This window comes from Rhipicephalus sanguineus, chromosome 1 (genome assembly GCF_013339695.2).
Source record: "Rhipicephalus sanguineus isolate Rsan-2018 chromosome 1, BIME_Rsan_1.4, whole genome shotgun sequence".
Classification (NCBI taxonomy): domain Eukaryota; kingdom Metazoa; phylum Arthropoda; class Arachnida; order Ixodida; family Ixodidae; genus Rhipicephalus; species Rhipicephalus sanguineus.
In genome coordinates this window covers 151,923,670-151,942,979 of record NC_051176.1, presented here as the reverse complement: position 1 = coordinate 151,942,979, position 19,310 = coordinate 151,923,670, and the positions used below count along the sequence as shown (strand labels likewise).

At 41.8% G+C, this 19,310-nt stretch overlaps 1 protein-coding gene across 2 annotated transcripts in view; it reads right to left on the bottom strand.

Moving 5' to 3' along the window:
* Window positions 1–19,310, bottom strand: part of LOC119400320 (uncharacterized) — a 49,820-nt gene that overhangs the window by 14,124 nt on the left and 16,386 nt on the right. For both annotated transcript variants that reach the window (XM_049417187.1, XM_037667353.2), the window contains 7 exons: window positions 16,282–16,361; window positions 13,861–14,028; window positions 12,123–12,304; window positions 10,637–10,763; window positions 8,829–8,971; window positions 5,147–5,186; window positions 1,628–1,705 (listed from right to left, as the gene is read on the bottom strand). In XM_049417187.1, the coding sequence (XP_049273144.1) occupies window positions 1,628–1,705; window positions 5,147–5,186; window positions 8,829–8,971; window positions 10,637–10,763; window positions 12,123–12,304; window positions 13,861–14,028; window positions 16,282–16,361 (818 nt within the window). The remainder of the gene's footprint in view (window positions 1–1,627; window positions 1,706–5,146; window positions 5,187–8,828; window positions 8,972–10,636; window positions 10,764–12,122; window positions 12,305–13,860; window positions 14,029–16,281; window positions 16,362–19,310) is intronic.

Here is a 19,310-nt window from a genome sequence, read left to right as displayed (position 1 = left end):
GCTGGCAATGGCCACCACAACCACAATGACAAATCAAATAGTATGGTAAAAACTTGTTGATGCATTGCTGTTTCTCATGTTTTCCTGGCTTTTATGCTTTGAAATCCCAGTCCCACTTGGTTCTCATAGGGTCATGTGTATTAGCTTCCCATTTCCTATGTTTCCCTTCCTGGTTGTTACACTAAAAAACTGTGACAGCACCCATGTTTACTGCTACCTGTTTCTCCTGCAAATGGTCGCAGAACCTTCTGTGTGGCACCATGTTTACAAGAAACAACAAAACTGCCTGTCATGCCTTGCCAGCATTTGGCCATGAGGTTAAATGCCAGCTGAGAACCTACACACACATGCCTATACGCTTCCTTAAAGGAGCAGACGCCCACTCACTGTGTGCCCTTCACCTTTGCCGAGTACTTATTTTCCTGCCATATGACCAATAAGCGAAATGGTCATTATAGTGTGCACTCAGTCATGTAATCTTCTTTTTCCTGCAGTATGGCGCCCAAAAAAAATTTCCCTGTGTGAAAATACTGTTCCATTATATGTTTTTGAGGATCGTGCTCTCCTTTTCCGTGTTTCCTTAAGAAATGTTACAAATGCAAAAGAGTGCAGGAGGTTCTATGGTAGAATAGAGCGAGGCAAAGAAAGCTTTGCTTAAAAAAAAAGAAGGCAACTGTCTATGCTTTACGTTCATTATGTTGATTCGCTGTCACATAGGGATCACGGTAGAAAGCATTGATTTTTTTCTCCCTGATAGACAGCTCTCAATGGCATATGCTATTGTCACTAGCCAAAGCAAAAACTGAGAAACTACGCTACGGTCATTCGTTTACAGAACTGCACAGGACTAAAGTTGAGGATTCAATTAATACAAAGAGCGAAGAAACGATAATTTCTTAGATCAGTGTTAGGGGTGCAGCATTTATTTGTGAGTGCATGCGATGCACAAGTTTATATACAAGAGTCATCCAGAAATAATGACTGTTTAGTTATACAACATTAAAAACAATATTTATTGGAAAAAACAATTCTGTTACATACATGAACCTCCCTTTACTCCTCTAGACTACCATAATCACCTGCTACATTTAAACATTTGCCATATCTCGTGACAAGCTTCAGAATTTGTATGTTATACCCTTCTGCCGCCAGTTCGATAAGCCAGGTGGACACTGCATTCTCCAATCCTTCATCGCTTCCAAAATGTTTACTGCTCAGAAACTTTTTTGCCTCGTGGAAAAAGTGGAAATCACTAGAAGCAAGGCCCAGACTATAGGGTGGATGATAAAAATTCCTTATCCAAATTTATCCTGCAATTCTTGAGTTGCAGCAGCACTGTGAGGCCAGGCATTGTTGTGAAGCCCAATTCCCCAGAAAGCATTCCTCATCTACTGTATTGGATGGCTCACTGTAATTTTCATAGAGTCTCGCAATAACAATGTGCATTGATTGTAGTGCCTTTTGGCATGAAATCTACCAAAAGAACACCTTTAAGATACCAAAAGATGGTTGCCATGACCTTACGGTCTTTATTTTTTGGATGACCCTCGTACCTTACAAAAACAGGCTCACAAAAATATTTAAGTGATACAGATTGTAAGTAGTAATACTATAAGAAAGAACTCACTTGAACAACTTTCGAAGAAACTTGGGCCTAAATGCACGTTCAGTTATAGATTTAGGAGGTGGGGAGGTAGCCTTGTCACTGCAATAAAATTGCAAATATAAAGACATAGAAAACTTTTACAGTTCATTCATATAATCTCCCACACAAATGGCAAACAAGGTAAACATGTGCTGATGAACAGTCTTTTAAGCACAATAAGGAAGGTTGTTCATGAACATTGAGAATCTTTGTTTCATAAGGCAATGTCTTCTTGGACTATGGTATGAGAAGATGAATGCAAACACTAAGGGCTTCGATATTTAAAAAAAAATGAGGAGTCCTGATACTTTATGTCAGAACCAAGGTTCTCCCCATGGTGGACAGCAGTGGAAATGCTGCCCACCACTCCACTTCACCACCCTGGTTCACCACCCACCACTTTCGATAGAGCGCCCACTGCTCCGATTGACCCTTTTAAAATGCCTGCCTGAGGAACATATAAATAGCAACTGTGTATGTGTGTGTAACGCCAGCAAACCATGCCTCCCACCACTTGGTTATATAAAAAGGAGTCTGGCCTTGTGGTTTCAAAGATCGCTAAATCCAGTGCCACAGCAAGAATGCAAGCGCCGTTGCTTCCGTTTTTTATGTACATCATAGATGCCAGAAATGTATGACCAAAAATGAAATGTGGATGTGCGTCAAAAACAGGACCCTTGAAAACTTGAAATTTCTACACATAATATTTCACTCCCCAACCAGCTCTCACAATGTAGTACACCCCTAAAAAATTTCAGGGGAGAACCCTTGTTGCAACCAATGAAAGGTGTGGCTCAAATGTGGTTTGAAAAGATCCCGAATAGGTATGTATGTGGTGAAATGCAACTGCAAATTTTTTCACCAAATGGAACTTTACTCTTAAGGATGCACAATCATGCATAATGCAAATCATAGTGAGTTTACCACCTACTGAACCTCATTTGAGCAAAACCTTTCAGCAAAAATTTTGAGTAAATAATAACCATAACAATAAAAAACTGTGACAGGGAAGCATGACCTTTTCTCATCAGAGGGTGTTACTGTTGTGTTCGTATCTTATTCCCAATTACAGTACTAATTGGTAAGCAAAATAGGGCATCCAATTTAGCAAAATTAAGTACTGGATATGCAAGTCACTTAGGCATTGCTATGCATTCTGCAGAGGTGTTCCTTTCAAGAACCTTGTCTCCATGCAATGACAGAAAGTTGAGCTTTCTGATAGGAATTCATGAAAGAAAGAGGCTTGCAAACATGGACACAACAGAAGAGGACCAGACAATACAAATGCTTGTTTTCATCAACATGAATGAAGTGAGGTAAGTCATGACATCAAAAGAAACATAACAAAATTTCATTCAGTGAACCTGTATTGTTCAGTGCTTAACTATTCTTTTTCAAGATTCCGTGTTATCGGTTTTCACTTTTAACAAAGTTGGCTCACTTTTACATGTCTTCTGAAGATGAACTTTATTTTTATTAATTTTTTTCCTAATACCATAAATGATGAGTTATCTTTTTACCAATTCCATGAGTCTGGAACTGTCATAACAAGTAACTTGTGTTTATTGCAACTGCCAGCCTGAGCAACCACATCAATCATAGTCAGGTTGACACTCTTAATATATAATGGAAGATTAAAGGGGTGGTGCACCACATCACTCATAGTCAGGCCGACACTCTTAATATATAATGGAAGATTAAAGGGGTGGCGCCATCAAATTTGTGGCTTGGGCGTTCTTTGCTGTAAGCGTTTTATATAGCTCCAGGAAGCATGATACACACACCAAGATTCATGTATCTCTCTAAATAATTTAATATCACCTTCTCATGTGGACAACTTTCGGTTTCGGTTTCCGGGCGCCGAGGTTGGGCAGTGAAGTAGCAGTGTAGGGGGCTTGGTCACGTGACCACACAAGGCTGTGACGCACTTAGCCAGGAAGCGATCGAAACTAACTCGGCGAGTGATGTAGCAACCGATGCTTTGCCGGTATGTATGTTGCGGAGGTGGCGGAGGTCCGGAGGTTACTCACGTCACTACAGCAGATCTGGTGTGACGTCACTACAACTTTCGTTGACCCTCCTAGAGTGCTATGTCAGTGTTGGCGCGCTAGCGATGGGTCTCGATCGGGAGGATGGGCATTTAGGTACACTTTGGAAGTGAATTAAAATATATTCTATACGTTTGCTGTGTCTGACCCTTTGTGTGGAGTGTCCTTGCATACAGAGGAAACCCACAACAGGCTTGTTATAGCCTCGAAATGTGATGGCACCACCCCTTTAACATTGCACTTCAAAATATGGCACGTTAAGCCACAAGGTGACTGAGCCCTTACGAGAAAGCCTACCTATTAGGTCCTAGAGACACTGCAGACAGTGGGAGAAAAGCACAGGTTTGTAATGAAGTGATACCATACAGAGCTATACAATAAATGTGGAGCTATCTATTCCTGCCTTCATTCTTGTCTGTTAGCCACCGCTGATGGTAAAGATGCTACTACAGCATCGAACAACAAAAAGCATGGAAAAGCATGGGGTCCATAGCAAAAGTAAAACGTGGTGATGGAGAAAGAGCACAACCAAAGTCAACCTTGGCCACATATATTGTCCCATTCGGTGAGAGCCAAAACTGTGTTCTCAATTGATCATTTTTATGAATACTGCTTTTACTGCATGCTGACTGGCTTAACTAGCACACATGACAGTCATTTCTGTGAGGCTCTGTGTTGGACATTATGTGATGTAAAGCTGAAGGTATATCTGAATGTTATTAATTGCAGAATAAAGCACTAGGTTATTTTGCAATCATGATGCCTATAGCCCGACAATACAAGCCAAGCAGCTCAGTGGTGTATCAAAATTCTGTAGGCCATGCTGCGGAGACTATAGCCACCACAGCCGTGGTGCGGTATGCAGTGGCACCGAGATTGCACATTATGACAATTATAATACGTTCCAGCTAACTATTTGGCCTATGACTTACATGTGATAAGAGTGAGATAAATTTTCATATGCCTTCATGAGGACTTTGACACCAACCACGTAGCTGCATGCTGGTAGAAGTTTTGCATATGGGGAACTTGGATGCACCAGTGCCTTAATCCCTCATCATATCTATGAGGCTTGGTCTTTGGTCAGCCTCCGCAAGCTTGTCGAAATACTCAAAATGGTTGTTTTCTGGCACATCACATTACGAAACAACATTTACAACAGTAGTAGAGACACACAACATTAAGCTTCACAAGTGCAGTTCTAAAACAGTGGTTGTTTGTGCTCAGACTGCACTAGTGACGCTGGCTCATACCTTTCAGTGTATCGAAAAGTAGTAAACAAAGGAATCAAGGTTACTTAACATAATCTCCATATAATCTCGACACTAATTCCTTTAATAGGTAATTAAAAGTTGTGTTAGAAACTAAGATTAGTAAAAACATGAAAATAGTTATGGCAAAAAATCAAAACTCCCAACATCATGTCACAGCTTAAAAAAAAAACTCAAATTACCTGACAGTTATAAGTTGGGTTTCTTCTTTAGAGGACCCTTCTGGAATAGAAAGCAGAGTTAAATGAGTACTTTTCACTTTTACATAGAGCTGTGCGAATAGCAAAATTTTGGGTGCGAAGCGAATTCGAATAATAAAGATTGAGTGCGAATCGAATCGAATAATTTCGAATAATTTTCGAATATTTCTCAAACATTTTTCGAATAATTCGAAGTGAAATTACAGAAAAAGTTGCAGAGAATCCCTAAGTATGTTCTTGTGAGAAAAGCAACATGAAAGTGTTTCTTTTCGCTAGGTTGATGAAGCGCTGGTGGAGTCATATTTCATAGTTGTCTTCTTATCAAGAATGAGGCAATGTAGAGGCCGAATTGTATTTATGTACATGATTTGATGCAACCAAAGTGTTGCCGACAACACTTTACACGTGATAGGCAAAGATGCCCATTTCCTCAGCCTCTCCTCTTTCAACTTCTGTGGAAGCCCAACTGATGTGGCAGACAAGGGTGTGCTCCCTTCAAGTCCGGAGTTCCAAATCTGCCTCGTAGACGTTGATATATAAGAACATATGATATTTTGGATGCTAAAAAGCTTCGGCGTCCGATTTTTCGGACTTCCTGCCCAAATTTCACGTCCAAAACAGCATTAATTGAGCCCCCAACTCTGCCACATCTTTCATCTCCATATTGGAACCAGCGTTTTCTTGAGTTAACACATTTGCGACCGTAGCGGAGCTTGAGAGGCAGCTTTGCCGCAATACGGAGGTGTGATGAGGTGAAGCATATTGAAAAATCTAGGGACCACTTCCAAACGGACGTTGACTGTCTCTTGGCTAAGTTCGACCGTAACGGACCTTGAAAGGCAGCTTTGCCGCAATACGGGGGTGTGAGGAGGTGAAGCATATTGAAAATCTAGGGACCACTTCCAATCAGACGTTGACTGTCTCTTGCCTAAGTTCGACCGTAACGGAGCTTGAAAGGCAGCTTTGCCGCAATCCGGGGGTGTGATGAGGTGAAGCATATTGAAAATCTAGGGACCAATTTAAATCGGACTGTCTCTTGGCTAAGTTCGACCGTAACGGAGCTTGAAAGGCAGCTTTGCCGCAATACGAGAGTGTAATGAGGTGAAGCATATTGAAACTCTGAAGGGGTCACTTTCAACTGGACGTTGACTGCATTTGTCTTTGGGAAGTTCGAATAGTTCGAATAGTAAAATTTCAGTGCGAATCGAATCGAATAGCAAACACTATTCGAAAAATATTCGAAATTTCGAATATTCGCACACCCCTACTTAGTAGTGTCTTAACAACAGTTCTGCATGCAGGCAAACTTGGCTACACAAAGGCAACATTACCTAACCTTTCCCCTATGTCATAAATGACATAGGTGAAACAGAAACATGAAGTTCACTTGTGATAACAGCAGAAAACGGTTTAGGATGAGCTATAAGCTTAGGCCTTAGTACAACAGTAAGTAGGCAGACTGGGCAATTATATACAGAAAGCAGCGTGCATAACACCCAGCTGTTGCACTTCTCTTTCAATGCTAGAAAATCCCAACATGTCACCAGCAAATATGGCCAGCACAAACAAAATGCAACAGAATTAGCTGCTTGACTTATAACAGATTGCAACAGAATGAGCTGCTTGACTAATGACAGATTAACGCACTGTTTTCAGCACTTTATTGCAAAAGTATACAAAAGAACAAGTGATGAGAAACAAAGCACGAAAGCACTGACTTCCAAGTAGATCCTGATTTATTTTACTGTATTTACACTGCAGTGTCTCATGAAATTTCATTAATCAAATTTACAATGTTCTCCATTTCTTTAGTGACAGGACAGCACGATACTAAAAACGTGCACTTATCAACATGCACTCTGTGTGGTGCCCAGGTTCATAATGGCAGGCTTTCTGCCATGTACCATCACAATGGAAAAAAAACATGAACAGTGGAAAGTGTGGTTTTCAGCCCAGTCAAACTCTGACATGCCTTCACTGTTGCTAGGCGAAGCTGTGCTTTCAGCCGGTGTCACTGTAGTGCTAGAATCTTGCTCTGGCTGGTGCTATCGCACCGCATGTGCTTATCATCTGCCAGTCATGCCTGGCACTCGGAACACACACGTGGTGTGATAGCACCAGCCAGGGCAAGATGGGGCTGAAACTTGGAGGATAAGAAAGGAACTTGAAAAAAAAAACAAAAAAACTTAAAGGGGCCTGCAACACTTTTTCAGCATGGTCAGAAAACGCTACCCATCGGTAGTCGAGGCTCCTGAGAATACGCGAGCCAAATATTTTAGCGCAGCATGTGGCCCGGAATTTACAATTAATTCTCAAGGTCAGCTAGAAATCGTTCCCTCTTCTCCCAACAAATCATGCCATAAACCCAAATGACTGCGCCATAAACCCCCAAAGTCCATGGCCATTAGCTAATTTGAGCATCGTGAGCTATACATAGTTAGTGTGGCGGCCGCGGGATGCCGGCATGTGCCCGCATGCGTGCTCGTGATCACACTGAAAGTAAGCCGTGTGTTCAAAGAAAAAAAAGAAAAGAAAGTGCTCGAGGTCGTGATGTGCGCTGACAAAAGGATGCATCTTCTTGCCCTCTTGTCATCCCCCCCCACTGCATAGCTGTCAGCACGCTTGTTGGTACGAAAGGAGAGAGAAAATGCCCGAAGCGTGCAGCAAATCCCTGGAACTCCGCTCGTACTTGACGAATTCTAAAATTTTTTGCGGCAGTCGATTCGTGAGGCCATAAGCTCCTTTAATGAAGCCATTCGATGATTACTTGGAAAAGTATAGCAGGGCCCCTTTAAGGACAAGGCATTGTGCAGTGAAATGGAAAACGGTAGGTGTAACATTAACAGATCGGAGGACAGCAGAATGGGTCAGTGAGCTAGTTGACAATAAGCGAAGGAAATGAACCTGGGCTGGCCACATAATGGGTAGGACACAATGGCATAGCCAGTTGGAGAGGGGAGGGGGGGTTGAACCCCTCTTCCAAAATTTTTTTTACATTTTATATGTGTATACAAACACGCATGAACACACATAAGAGGGGGAAGGACCCCATTTCGTGAAAATATTTCTGGCTGCGTCCCTCGTAGGACAGACACAGAAACCTGTGGTCAGTTAGAGCAATGAAATGGCTACCTAGTGACTAGCAAACTACCAATTTAGCATTGTTTAGTGTTTTTCTTTGTTACAACTCTCGCAAGTGACCATAGTTTTGTCCTGGACAGATAGTTGGAGAACTGGCTGGAGACAGCAGATCACCTAACAATTCCTTTTATGGTAATTAGGTACACACGTACTGACATCTCTATTTTTTTCTTTTTTTAACTAGATGCATTTCTGTCTGTGCCCATGTGATGTGCTTGTTGTGCTCCAAGGATAGTGACTAAGTGTGCAAGCAGGGGCTGCAAAATTGGTGGTTGTGGTGGCGGGTGGGTGTTATAGTAGGCGCAAATGCCCCCCCACAAGTTCCAATGCAGGGCGGCGGCTCCAGCCTCTTCCAATATACAAAATATTAGGCCTCTGTCTCACAATGATAAAATGTTCATGTGGGCAAAATGTGCATGGTTCCTGCACCACCCTATTAAAAGTACACTTCTGTAGCCCCTGCATGGAAGGCAAACAGCAAAAGTATGTTGAGAGCTCTTGTATGATGTGTGAATCAGCTGACCCTTAGTGGACGGTGCAGATTTGGTGACAAGGGTCAAGCCATCAGTCTGGGCTGGGGAGGCATGGCGGCTTCGGGGCGGGACGGGGGGAGTGCTCTTGACCAACACTCCCGGCTGTATGCCCTCAGAACCAAGGAGTGGACGGCTGCACCACAGTAGAAAATATGCTTGTTGTGTGAACATATACTGGTAGCTATTGATTTAATATTTCCTGCTCAGTCTGCAATTGCAATGCTATAAAATCTATACAAGAAGTGCAGAGGTAGAACACATATCACTCCTCGTAAGCGTAAATGATTATTGTACAAATGTTTTTCAAGTAAGAACCAAAAAAGTGAAAACTACTGACTTTGTCCATGACCAATGTCAGCACTGTGAATGACACTCATTGATACGAGCAAATCTACTTTTATCTGTTGTTATAGCATTTCAACTTGTTCACTCCTGCTATTGATGCATGTAGACATAGCATGTTGCTCTCAAATTACTACTTCTAATTCTTGATATTATAAATTCAGCAGCGCTATGTGAACAGATGCACCATTCCAGGTGGCCTCCATAAAAACAACAGCCATGATCATGTAAAACAATTGCAGAACATTACATACAGCCTGTGTGAGGGCGCTGCTTCCTGATGCGTGCTGCAGTTTATTCACGTGTTATTTTTAACATTTCACAGGCCTTCTTTATGAACTGGAAAAACTGCACACAAAATTAGTATGTTGTTGAAAATAGCGTAGTTACTAGATGCCACTTGAGCATGTCTACATATGTCTTATTGACATTTTGATAATTAAGTGAGTACTTGTCGAGTTACAAATATAATTAGACTAATTAATTAAACCTCATGAACGAAAAAATTAGTGGTGGCTACTACAATGTACTGGGAACAATATGCACTAGGTTTGCTTCACGTAACGCCTTTCAACTTTTTTTGGGGATGGGCGAATATTCGGGCGTTTTGAATATTCGAACAAATATTAAAGTATTCGAAATTCGCTTTGATATGAATTTAGATTATTCGAAATTTCGAAGTATTCAAAATGAACAAATATATGTATATATTTGACCGCACATAACCCCTGTAAAGGTGGTTGCACTGCAGCATTTGGTTGCTCGGCCGTGAAACCACCCATCCAGGGAAAATCCGCACTGGCGCAAAGTCACACTTCAAGGTTAAGTGTACATTTTATTAGAGTTTAAAAGCGTATTATATGGGCTTATATGCGCTAAGAATAGTCATTTTTAAATTGTAACGTATTGTACTCCTTATAACTTGCACTCTGCTGCTATTCAAATCTTGATACTATTCAAGGCTGCTTCCGATTCATTTCAAACCAAAAAAGTGACATTCACTCATACCTAGTTCCAATCCTTAAAAATACTGTGCAAGGGTCATGACAAAAATGCTAATTTTTCATAATATTATGTGGTACATGCTATTCAAACTATTTGATTTAAAATTATTCGACCAAATCACTATTTGCTTCGAACCTCAAATTCACTATTTGCCTATTCCTACTTTTTTTATATCATGCTGCGGGATAGTTGGGACACCCTGTATACATAAGGTCTTGCACACGTTCTGCTGTCCCTATACCTTTCTGCACTGCAATTCACCAGTATGTCACTAATTTGTTAGTATGTCACTAACTGAACACCCTTGTTCAGTATGTCACTAACACAAGCCCAAACAATTACATTACATAAATCACCGTTCAACAGTGTGACCACCAATGCATTCCAACTTAAACCACCAAAAAAGGTTGAAGCTGGAAACATCAGCCTATAATGCTTCAAGCGATTGCACCTGTCCTGTGGAGTCATGGCCTGGAGGAACTGCTTGGCCCTGTCTTCATTGTACTGGCTGCTCTCCAGGGCCATGTTGAGCAACGTCTGGGACACCGCAGGAAACTGCTCATGCAGGTGTGACACCACTGCATGGAACATAGAACAGTTTTAGAAGCATGTCCATTATTTCACACTCACTGTATCCAGAAGGTGAATCATATTCTCTGCTCTTAACTGCTTCTTGCAATGACAATACTACAGACTAGACTAGCATGTTCTATATTCAGTTTGTGTAGTGGTAATGACATTGACACCCAACAGAACAGCACTCAATACAAGCTGAAGCACCAGTGCCCGTTGCCCAAAGGGTTTCAAAACTTCAGGACAGTATCGCCATACAAAAAACTGGTGAATTAAATGCTCCAATTAGTGCTATTTAGTTAAGCATTTTTTTTCCTATTTCAGTGCTGCCATCCAGTCTTAAAGCCACCTGTACTACAGGCATCATGTTGCAACACACATGTTGAATACTTGAATTTTGAATTCCCTAATATATTTTGGTAATGTTCTCTAAATGCTGTGTCACATAAACCTACAGGGTGTGCTACTTGCTACAAGTTTCGGCCATGTGGGTTGCCAAACCACAGTTTTTTCAGCTGGTTGTGATAAATTAATACAAATCCTCTTCCATAAGAAAAAAGCAGTCCTCATTTCATTCTATACAAGACACAATCTTTCCATTGGTGAAGCTATCCTGAGTGATGTTCTAAATGGTTGCTGTCTCTTTAAAGGGACTGACAATCAGTCAGAACATGTCACAAGACACTGGTGGAAGTGGAAAGACTGCGAATTATAGTGACAGAAACAAGCATTCTTTTAGTGATTTGAATAGGATTTGTATTTTTAAATTGCATATGAAAGTCCCCAAACTGTCATGTTGCGATGGCGGGCATACAAGCCTTGGTACTGCACGAACGAGTAATTTGGATTGCTGCACGTGTTCTGCTGTTGTTGAGGTGCACCAAAATTTGTGCCTGAAATTACAGTCTGTATATTATTAGGCAACCCCGCCTTATTCTATGCTTATCATGAAGTAAAAGGAGTTGACACTGAGAAGAAGTGATGCCTTCGCGGTAACTAGTGGAACTATGTCAAGCTACGGCACATGCTTGTGGCCTGCACGCATGTGCAGTGAACCACAATTCACAAATAAGAAGCGCTATCGTGCTTACCTACCACTTTTTTCAGGATGTGCTGCGTTTACGATTTCATCGATGTTGCAGATCGAAAAACTCAGATAAAAAATGTTTAACGGTGTTTAACGGTGTAACGGTGACAAGAGCTTTAACTGGTTAGCTTTCTGCTTTTCTGTTAGACTAAAGAAAACAGATACCGTAAATATTAGTTGTCAGTCCCTTTAAACAGCATTAGCCAGAATCAACAGTTGAAGTAGCACACACAGTCACACATATTCTTTCCAAATGCCAAGCGTTAAGAAGACATACGCTTCTGCCGATCTGCTTTGGTTGGTGGTACCACTTGGGAGGGCCTGCGAAATTCCACAATAGGTGGTTTAGCAGGTGTTGCCACCTGTTTGATGGGTGTGCCCCTGGGCAATGGTGCATCACGCTTCTTGTAGCCCAAGTCATTCAGCCTTGTCATGGCCTCTTGGGCGTTGTTATCACAGCTGCAGCAAACAGGGGATGGATGAAAGGAATACTGTCAGTTTGGTGTCTGAAAGGTACAAAGGTAAGCTGAAGCAGGTAAACTTTATTTATTTATTTATTTATTTATTTATTTATTTATATGAGTACCCTATGAGCCCGTTAGGACATGTATAAGGGAAGATGTGAAAAGAACAATGCACTCGATAGGTATAGGCAGCAATCAATAGAGAAATAACATAAAAGATGATAAGAAAAATATATAGAATGCTATACAATATGTAGTAGCGTAACAATGACTCAAGTGCTGTTAACGTCACTCTCACTACGGTGATAAGCAGTTTACACAATACTATACTATATAACAATTTGAAAAGCTACAATACAATCGTGAAAAAATAGAAAATCTAAGACGATACATACCAGACGAAACAAAATTGCAGTGCTAAAATGTTATATTATACAATATTATTAGGACTAAACAACGCGTCAAAGGAAATGTACAAATACGTGTAGCTTATGACACATTATCCTCCAAGTTAGTAGGGCAGCTTGAAATTCTGTAAGTGCCACAATAGTTGAAGATAAAGAGTTCCACTTGGCAATATGTAAAACTAGAAGGCAATATTGATAAAGAATGGTCCGGGAAAATACAGGTTTTGGTTTATGAATGTGCTCTTCTTGCCTGGTCGAGCCATGTGAGGTAGGCATAATATGTGCTTGAACAAATGGAATGTTGCGATGATAAAGGCTATGAAAGAACGACAATGACACTGCAAATTTCCTGTGCTTGTGAAGACGAGTAAGATGCAACAATATCTTCAAGGTGGATGCACTTTGGTAAGGAGGGTACAATGAACTCTGCAGCTTTATTTTGAAGTGACCTGAATAGGTCAGACACGTTTGCATGACGAGGCTGCCAATCTATGGGTGAATATTATAAGGGGGGCCTGACAAGTGAACTATGTGTGAAGTCTAGTACCTGTATGCACAAAGTCTATTTACAGTACAAATGACCATGTTATGAGGCTTCATATTATGAGAGGATGTAAGTATGTAGAACGGTGATGAAAATGAGAAAGAATACATGCAAAATCATGCAAGGGTAAATGACAGAACAGAAGACAGACTGGACCAGCACAGCCATAGAATAAACAATGGAAAATACTGAAATCATTTTGCAGATGGCATAGAAAATGCAGTTTAAGCAATTCTTCCTTGGCAGACATTTGTACAGTGGCAAAAATGGTTATTGCTTGAATGAGGCATGTTCCAAGAAATTCGTACTTAAATGAGCGGAATGCTCTCAAAGCATTACTAAAAGAAACCTGGAAGGAAAGTTTTGGAAGCAGGAAGAGAGGCATAATATCATTGTAAGAGTCTCTGCAGCAACAACCCGTATTACAGTTAGAGAAAAGGGTACTATGGAGCTCACTTATAGGGCATGCTCTCAAAGCATTACTAAAAGAAACCTGGAAGGAAAGTTTTGGAAGCAGGAAGAGAGGCATAATATCATTGTAAGAGTCCCTGAAGCAACAACCCGTATTATAGTTAGAGAAAAGGGTACTAGGGAGCTCACTTATAGAGCATGTTGAAGAGCATTGCTTCGTCAGCTTCAGGAAATAGCAGCTTGAGATACCGCAGCTTCATTTTTGGTGAGCTTGGTGCTGGACTCTGGTGCCGGATGATGTAATTGTTGGGGCCCGACACCAGCACCCGGATCACCTCATGCTCCTGGTTGTTGTGCCTGCACAAGTGATATCACGAGATGCAGTGATTGTGCGCGACAGTACACACAAACAATGACTTACATGAATTTGTAAAAGAGCCTCTTTAAAGATTACTGCCATACATCCGGCAGTAACACAAAGCCACACGAGAAACCCATAAGATCTTATCGGAAAGAGAGCTTTCCAGGTGAAGAAAATATCACCCTTGTCTGGGTGGCAAATTTCACTTCATTACAGCATCATCATCATCAGCCTTCTTTTCAATGTCCACTGCAGGATGAAGGCCTTTCCCAATGATCTCAAATGATTTACCCTGTCTTGTATGAGCTGGTTCCATTTTATGCCTGCAAATTTCTTAATTTCATTACCTCACCTGACCCTCTGCCATCCTCAGCTGCCTTTCCCATCCCTTGATATCCACTCCGTTGCCCTAGCAGATGTGCGTATTCTGAGACACCCGTTATAAGTTCCCTTTATAGCTTTTTACCAGTGGATGACAATTTTTTCCCTTCATGAAACTTCCTCCACCCTGTGAATGTTCAAACAACTGATATGCCATTGCCCTATTTTTCTTTGTGCCTCAACTAAGAAGAAAATGTCACGTATATGTTGGATAGTAAAAATTTTAATGTTTGCATTGGCAGTTTACCAGGTGAAACAACAGCTGCACCAATGCACACGATGTACAAGTATCCACTCAGGGAAAATGCGAGTACATGGGTACATGGCATGTGCACTACAGACCTCCCCATGTGGGCAGCAAGAGAAGTATTTGTGATTTTAAAGTTATCGGTGCTAGTTATATTTGCCAGTGATGCAGCTAAGATCATTCTATTACACCGAATATGAGCATGCATCCCAAACAGGGACATGGCTAGCCAATAAAAAATTTCAGTGGAATGATTGGAAACACAGAAAGGGATAACGACAAAACTAGCACTAGACTATCTACTAGTGGTCCAATTCCAGAAAAGACAAAGTGTATGCACATGAGAGTAACAAATAAAAGCAAAGCAGGCACGTTGCTCAATGGAATAGCTGGAATAGAAACAAAATATCTTTAGCGTGTTTTGATTGGTTTGTTGTGTAAAGTATCGATGTTGCTTTTCTAGGTTATTTCCGCGTACGTTGACAATAACAGTCTTGCTAGCAGATGCATTCTTTCAACCTGAATCAACTAGTCCAGCTCACTACATTCACTGTCATAACAAAAAAATTCAGCAGATCCCACGCCTTGTGGGAATCGGTTTCATGCGAAGCAGTCAGCAAGTAGTTGTCTATACTGCAGTCTTTGGTTTTGAGCCAAGCGTTGTGAAGTGGAGTGACGTGTTTTTGTAAGTGTATTAGTTGTGTGCACATCGCGGCCCTACCTGGCACGTCGACTACACTGGTGTTTAAATGGTAACCTATGGTCTGACATAACGTCAGCACTCACATCAGAGCACAGACGTCAGTATTATCCAAACGAAGTGCACTTTATGGTTCAATGATGGGAATATCATACGTAACTTTCACTAGCATATTCTTCTGGGGTGAAGCACCACTTGAATATAGCTTGCCGAATTATAAGAATACCAATGTATTGTTTATTAGATTGCTATAAAAGCCAACTTTGGAACCCCACAATTGATGTTAACCCGACCTGACACCTTCATCTTAGGTGTACACATGCAATGTTTACTGCATTGTTATCAAATTAGATAGCCAGCATTGTAACCATAATTGACGTTGCACCGACATTACGCCTGCATAGGGCCTTTTTCGAAACCAGTTTCAAGACCTGGCGTGGCTCTGTGGTAGAATACCTGACTGCCATGCAGAATGCTTGGGTTCGATTCCTGCTGGGATCTTGTTTTTTATTCTTTGGATTCGGCTAGTCAACACTGCCGATGTCGGTTTTTCTTAACGCTCTCGCATGTAAATTACCAATGTCTGTTCTCGCCGTTTCTTGGTAGATATGAACTGTCAATCACCTGTGGCACATATCCGCATACTGTGGCCCGCAGTATAAGGGTATGTGCCACACGTGTCTGGAGGAAAGGGTTTGACGATGTAAGAGGCAGGATTTTCACGTTATTCATGCCATGACCAGACAGTAATATTCGTCAAACCCTCTTAACCTCCCATGCCAATTTTAGTCTACACTTAGTTAAGGAGGCTATTACGAGAGCACCAAGTGTAAGCGGCCAGATGGATAGATAGATACGTAGATATAAACGCTCAGTGTCTAGGGTTCCCTAAGAAATGCTTCGCATTTAAAAATTTCTTACTTGTAAAGAAGACCCCTTATTGTTTCCTGATCAATGGTTGGGAAGAAGCCATGAAGCTTTGTTACAAGAGTCTCATCAACCTGCAAATAAAAAACAGGGTCAGTGGTATTCTCAGCCACTGGCTTGCTGAATCTTATGCAAGCACAAGCTAAGCAATACAATAAAGCAGCAGCCTACTAGTTTGTATAACTCACGCACAGTGTTGGTCATGTCACCTGTAGCCTCCTTTGCACAGCATCCTTACAATGATATCCGTATTCGGTGATGTGGCACTGACTGCACCTTTTCACACAATGCATGTAGCTGAGGTTTGAAATTTCACTAGCCTCCCAAAGGACGCTGGTTGTGTGAGCACAGTAAAAGCTTGTTTGCTCATTGCTAGTCAGTATTAATTGGGCACAGAGCCAAAAGATACACACATCTGATAGCAACAAGGAAGCAAATGAAAAGCAACAACAATAACAAGAAAAAGAAAAAGGATTGCCAGTGCTTATCCTATGCTGCCTGCAAAGACATCCCATTTTGACTGTAAACTGCTTGTGCCAGCAAAAAGTGCCATTGCAGTGGTGCCACAACAGAATTTTCGTTTTTATGAGCTTCATGCATGATGGGGCACTTTATTACAATGGCTGGGCAAGCTAGATGATGGCGGTGGTGGTGATGACGTTGCTACAGGTGGGGTTAGCCTAACAGACCTGGCCGGAAATTCTCTGATTGAGTGTCTCTTTCCACATCGCACGTTTCACCATGTATCACCGAGTCCAGTCTCTCACAGGAGAGTAAGAATACAAGACATTTCCTTGCGCACTACCCACAGTCCCTCTGGGTATGCTATCTGTTCAACACCCACTTGTGGGGACGCCCACTTTTCCTCATTCTGTCATGACATCTCCTCCTTTCAGGATGGAAATGCTTTGCAGGACCATATCGCCCACTTCATCAAACTCAGTGCTCCCCTGACTTTAAACATCCATGCAGCTGGGCAGGCCAATCCTGTTCTTGATCTGTAGAGGAGGGTGGCTTCAAGGCAGCTAAGTCATATACAACACAAGGCTGATGCAGTGGTTTCTAATGCGAATGTAAGTGACAATGAATATAGTCTCTTTAGGGAGTTGAATCGTGTTTTACCAAACTTACTTAGTCTACATGAGTCATAGTTATAATGACTGTATGGCTCAAGCCTACAAAAACGTGTACACACACACACACACACACACACACACACACACACACACACACACACACACACACACACACACACACACACACACACACACACACACACACACACACACACACACACACACACACACACACACACACACACACACACACACACACACACACACACACACACACCACACACACACACACACACACACACACACACACACACACACACACACACACACACACACACACACACACACACACACACACACACACACACACACCACACACACACACACACACACACACACACACACACACACACACACACACACACACACACACACACACACACACACACACACACACACACACACACACACACACACACACACACACACACACACACACACACACCACACACACACACACACACACACACACACACACACACACACACACACACACACACACACACACACACATCACACACACACACACACACACACACACACACACACACACACACACACACACACACACACACACACACACACACACACACACACACACACACACACACACACACATCATTTTTTTTTCCCACCACCACAGGATGCATCTTTCCCCTTAAATATGGATGTTGCCATTTCTGTCAACTGTATAAGGCTAAACTCATCCTGCAGGTCAGAAGACCACTTTTACAATCACTAAACAACAACTCACATTTATTTTGAAATAGAGATGTTCAACCATTGACTCCCAACCATTTCTTTATTTGGTGCAGCAATGAAAGTTAGCAACTACATGCAACAAACTGTATGAAGACAAAAGAATATGTGCTTCCGAATTAGCTGATAATAGAATACGAAAATTTCTTTGTTCGAGCACAAATTTCTGTCTTAAGTATTATTCTTATTTGCATACAAGTACTGTGGTTACGAATCACTTCCCTCATTTTATAGACCATCATAGTTGAAGAGCCTGGTAAAAGTACCTTTAAATGGCAGTATGGTGAACTTCAGCTCTTTCAATAAACAAGTACACTTCAGCTGTTCCTTCCCGTGGCCAGGGGCGGCGCCAATGGGGGATTTGGGGGGGCTCCAGCCCCCCCAAAATTTCTGCCTGCCCCCCCTTTGCCCACCCCAAGAGCAAGCATACTCAAAATACAAAGCATATGTTCCCAGCCTCCCTGCCCCCCTGAAGGAACCCACTTGTCGTGGGTGGCCCCCAATAAAAAAATCCTGGCGCCGCCCCTGCCCGTGGCATGCTTTCTGCACATTAACATCTATGTACTGACTTAACCCAGTTTGAAAATGTTTACATTTGCACTGAAAACATTTTGTCTGTTCTATAGAGGTTATCCAATATTAATGTGACCTAATGTGAAAGTGCTACTGCTTTCAATTTTGATATGCAGACCAATACCATACCTGTATTATTTTTTGCAGTAATCGCAACCAGGTAACTGTGCAAGCTTGGGCTTAAGGTCTTGATGCCTAAATCTTGGTTGCTTATCTCAATCCATGATAAAAAAACACTTTCATCGTTTTATTTAAGTGGCAAATATATGGACACTTGGGGGCACATAAACACCATTGTCACTGGTGTCGTGTCATTATGGTATCTGTGTGCATGTGCATCCTGAAAGCGGAAGGTTCAGAGAACTGTAGAGATGCACAGTGTGTTTGGATGCAAAAACAAGGAAGCCAACTGTACAGATCCTCATGGTCTGCTCCACTGACTCTGCAGCCGAGAAAGGGCAGATTTTCACCTTCCACTGTTGGCACGTGGCACTGTACAACCCTTACTCAGAAGGTGTACACGTATACTGCACTGTTGTGCATAAAATGGCCTCA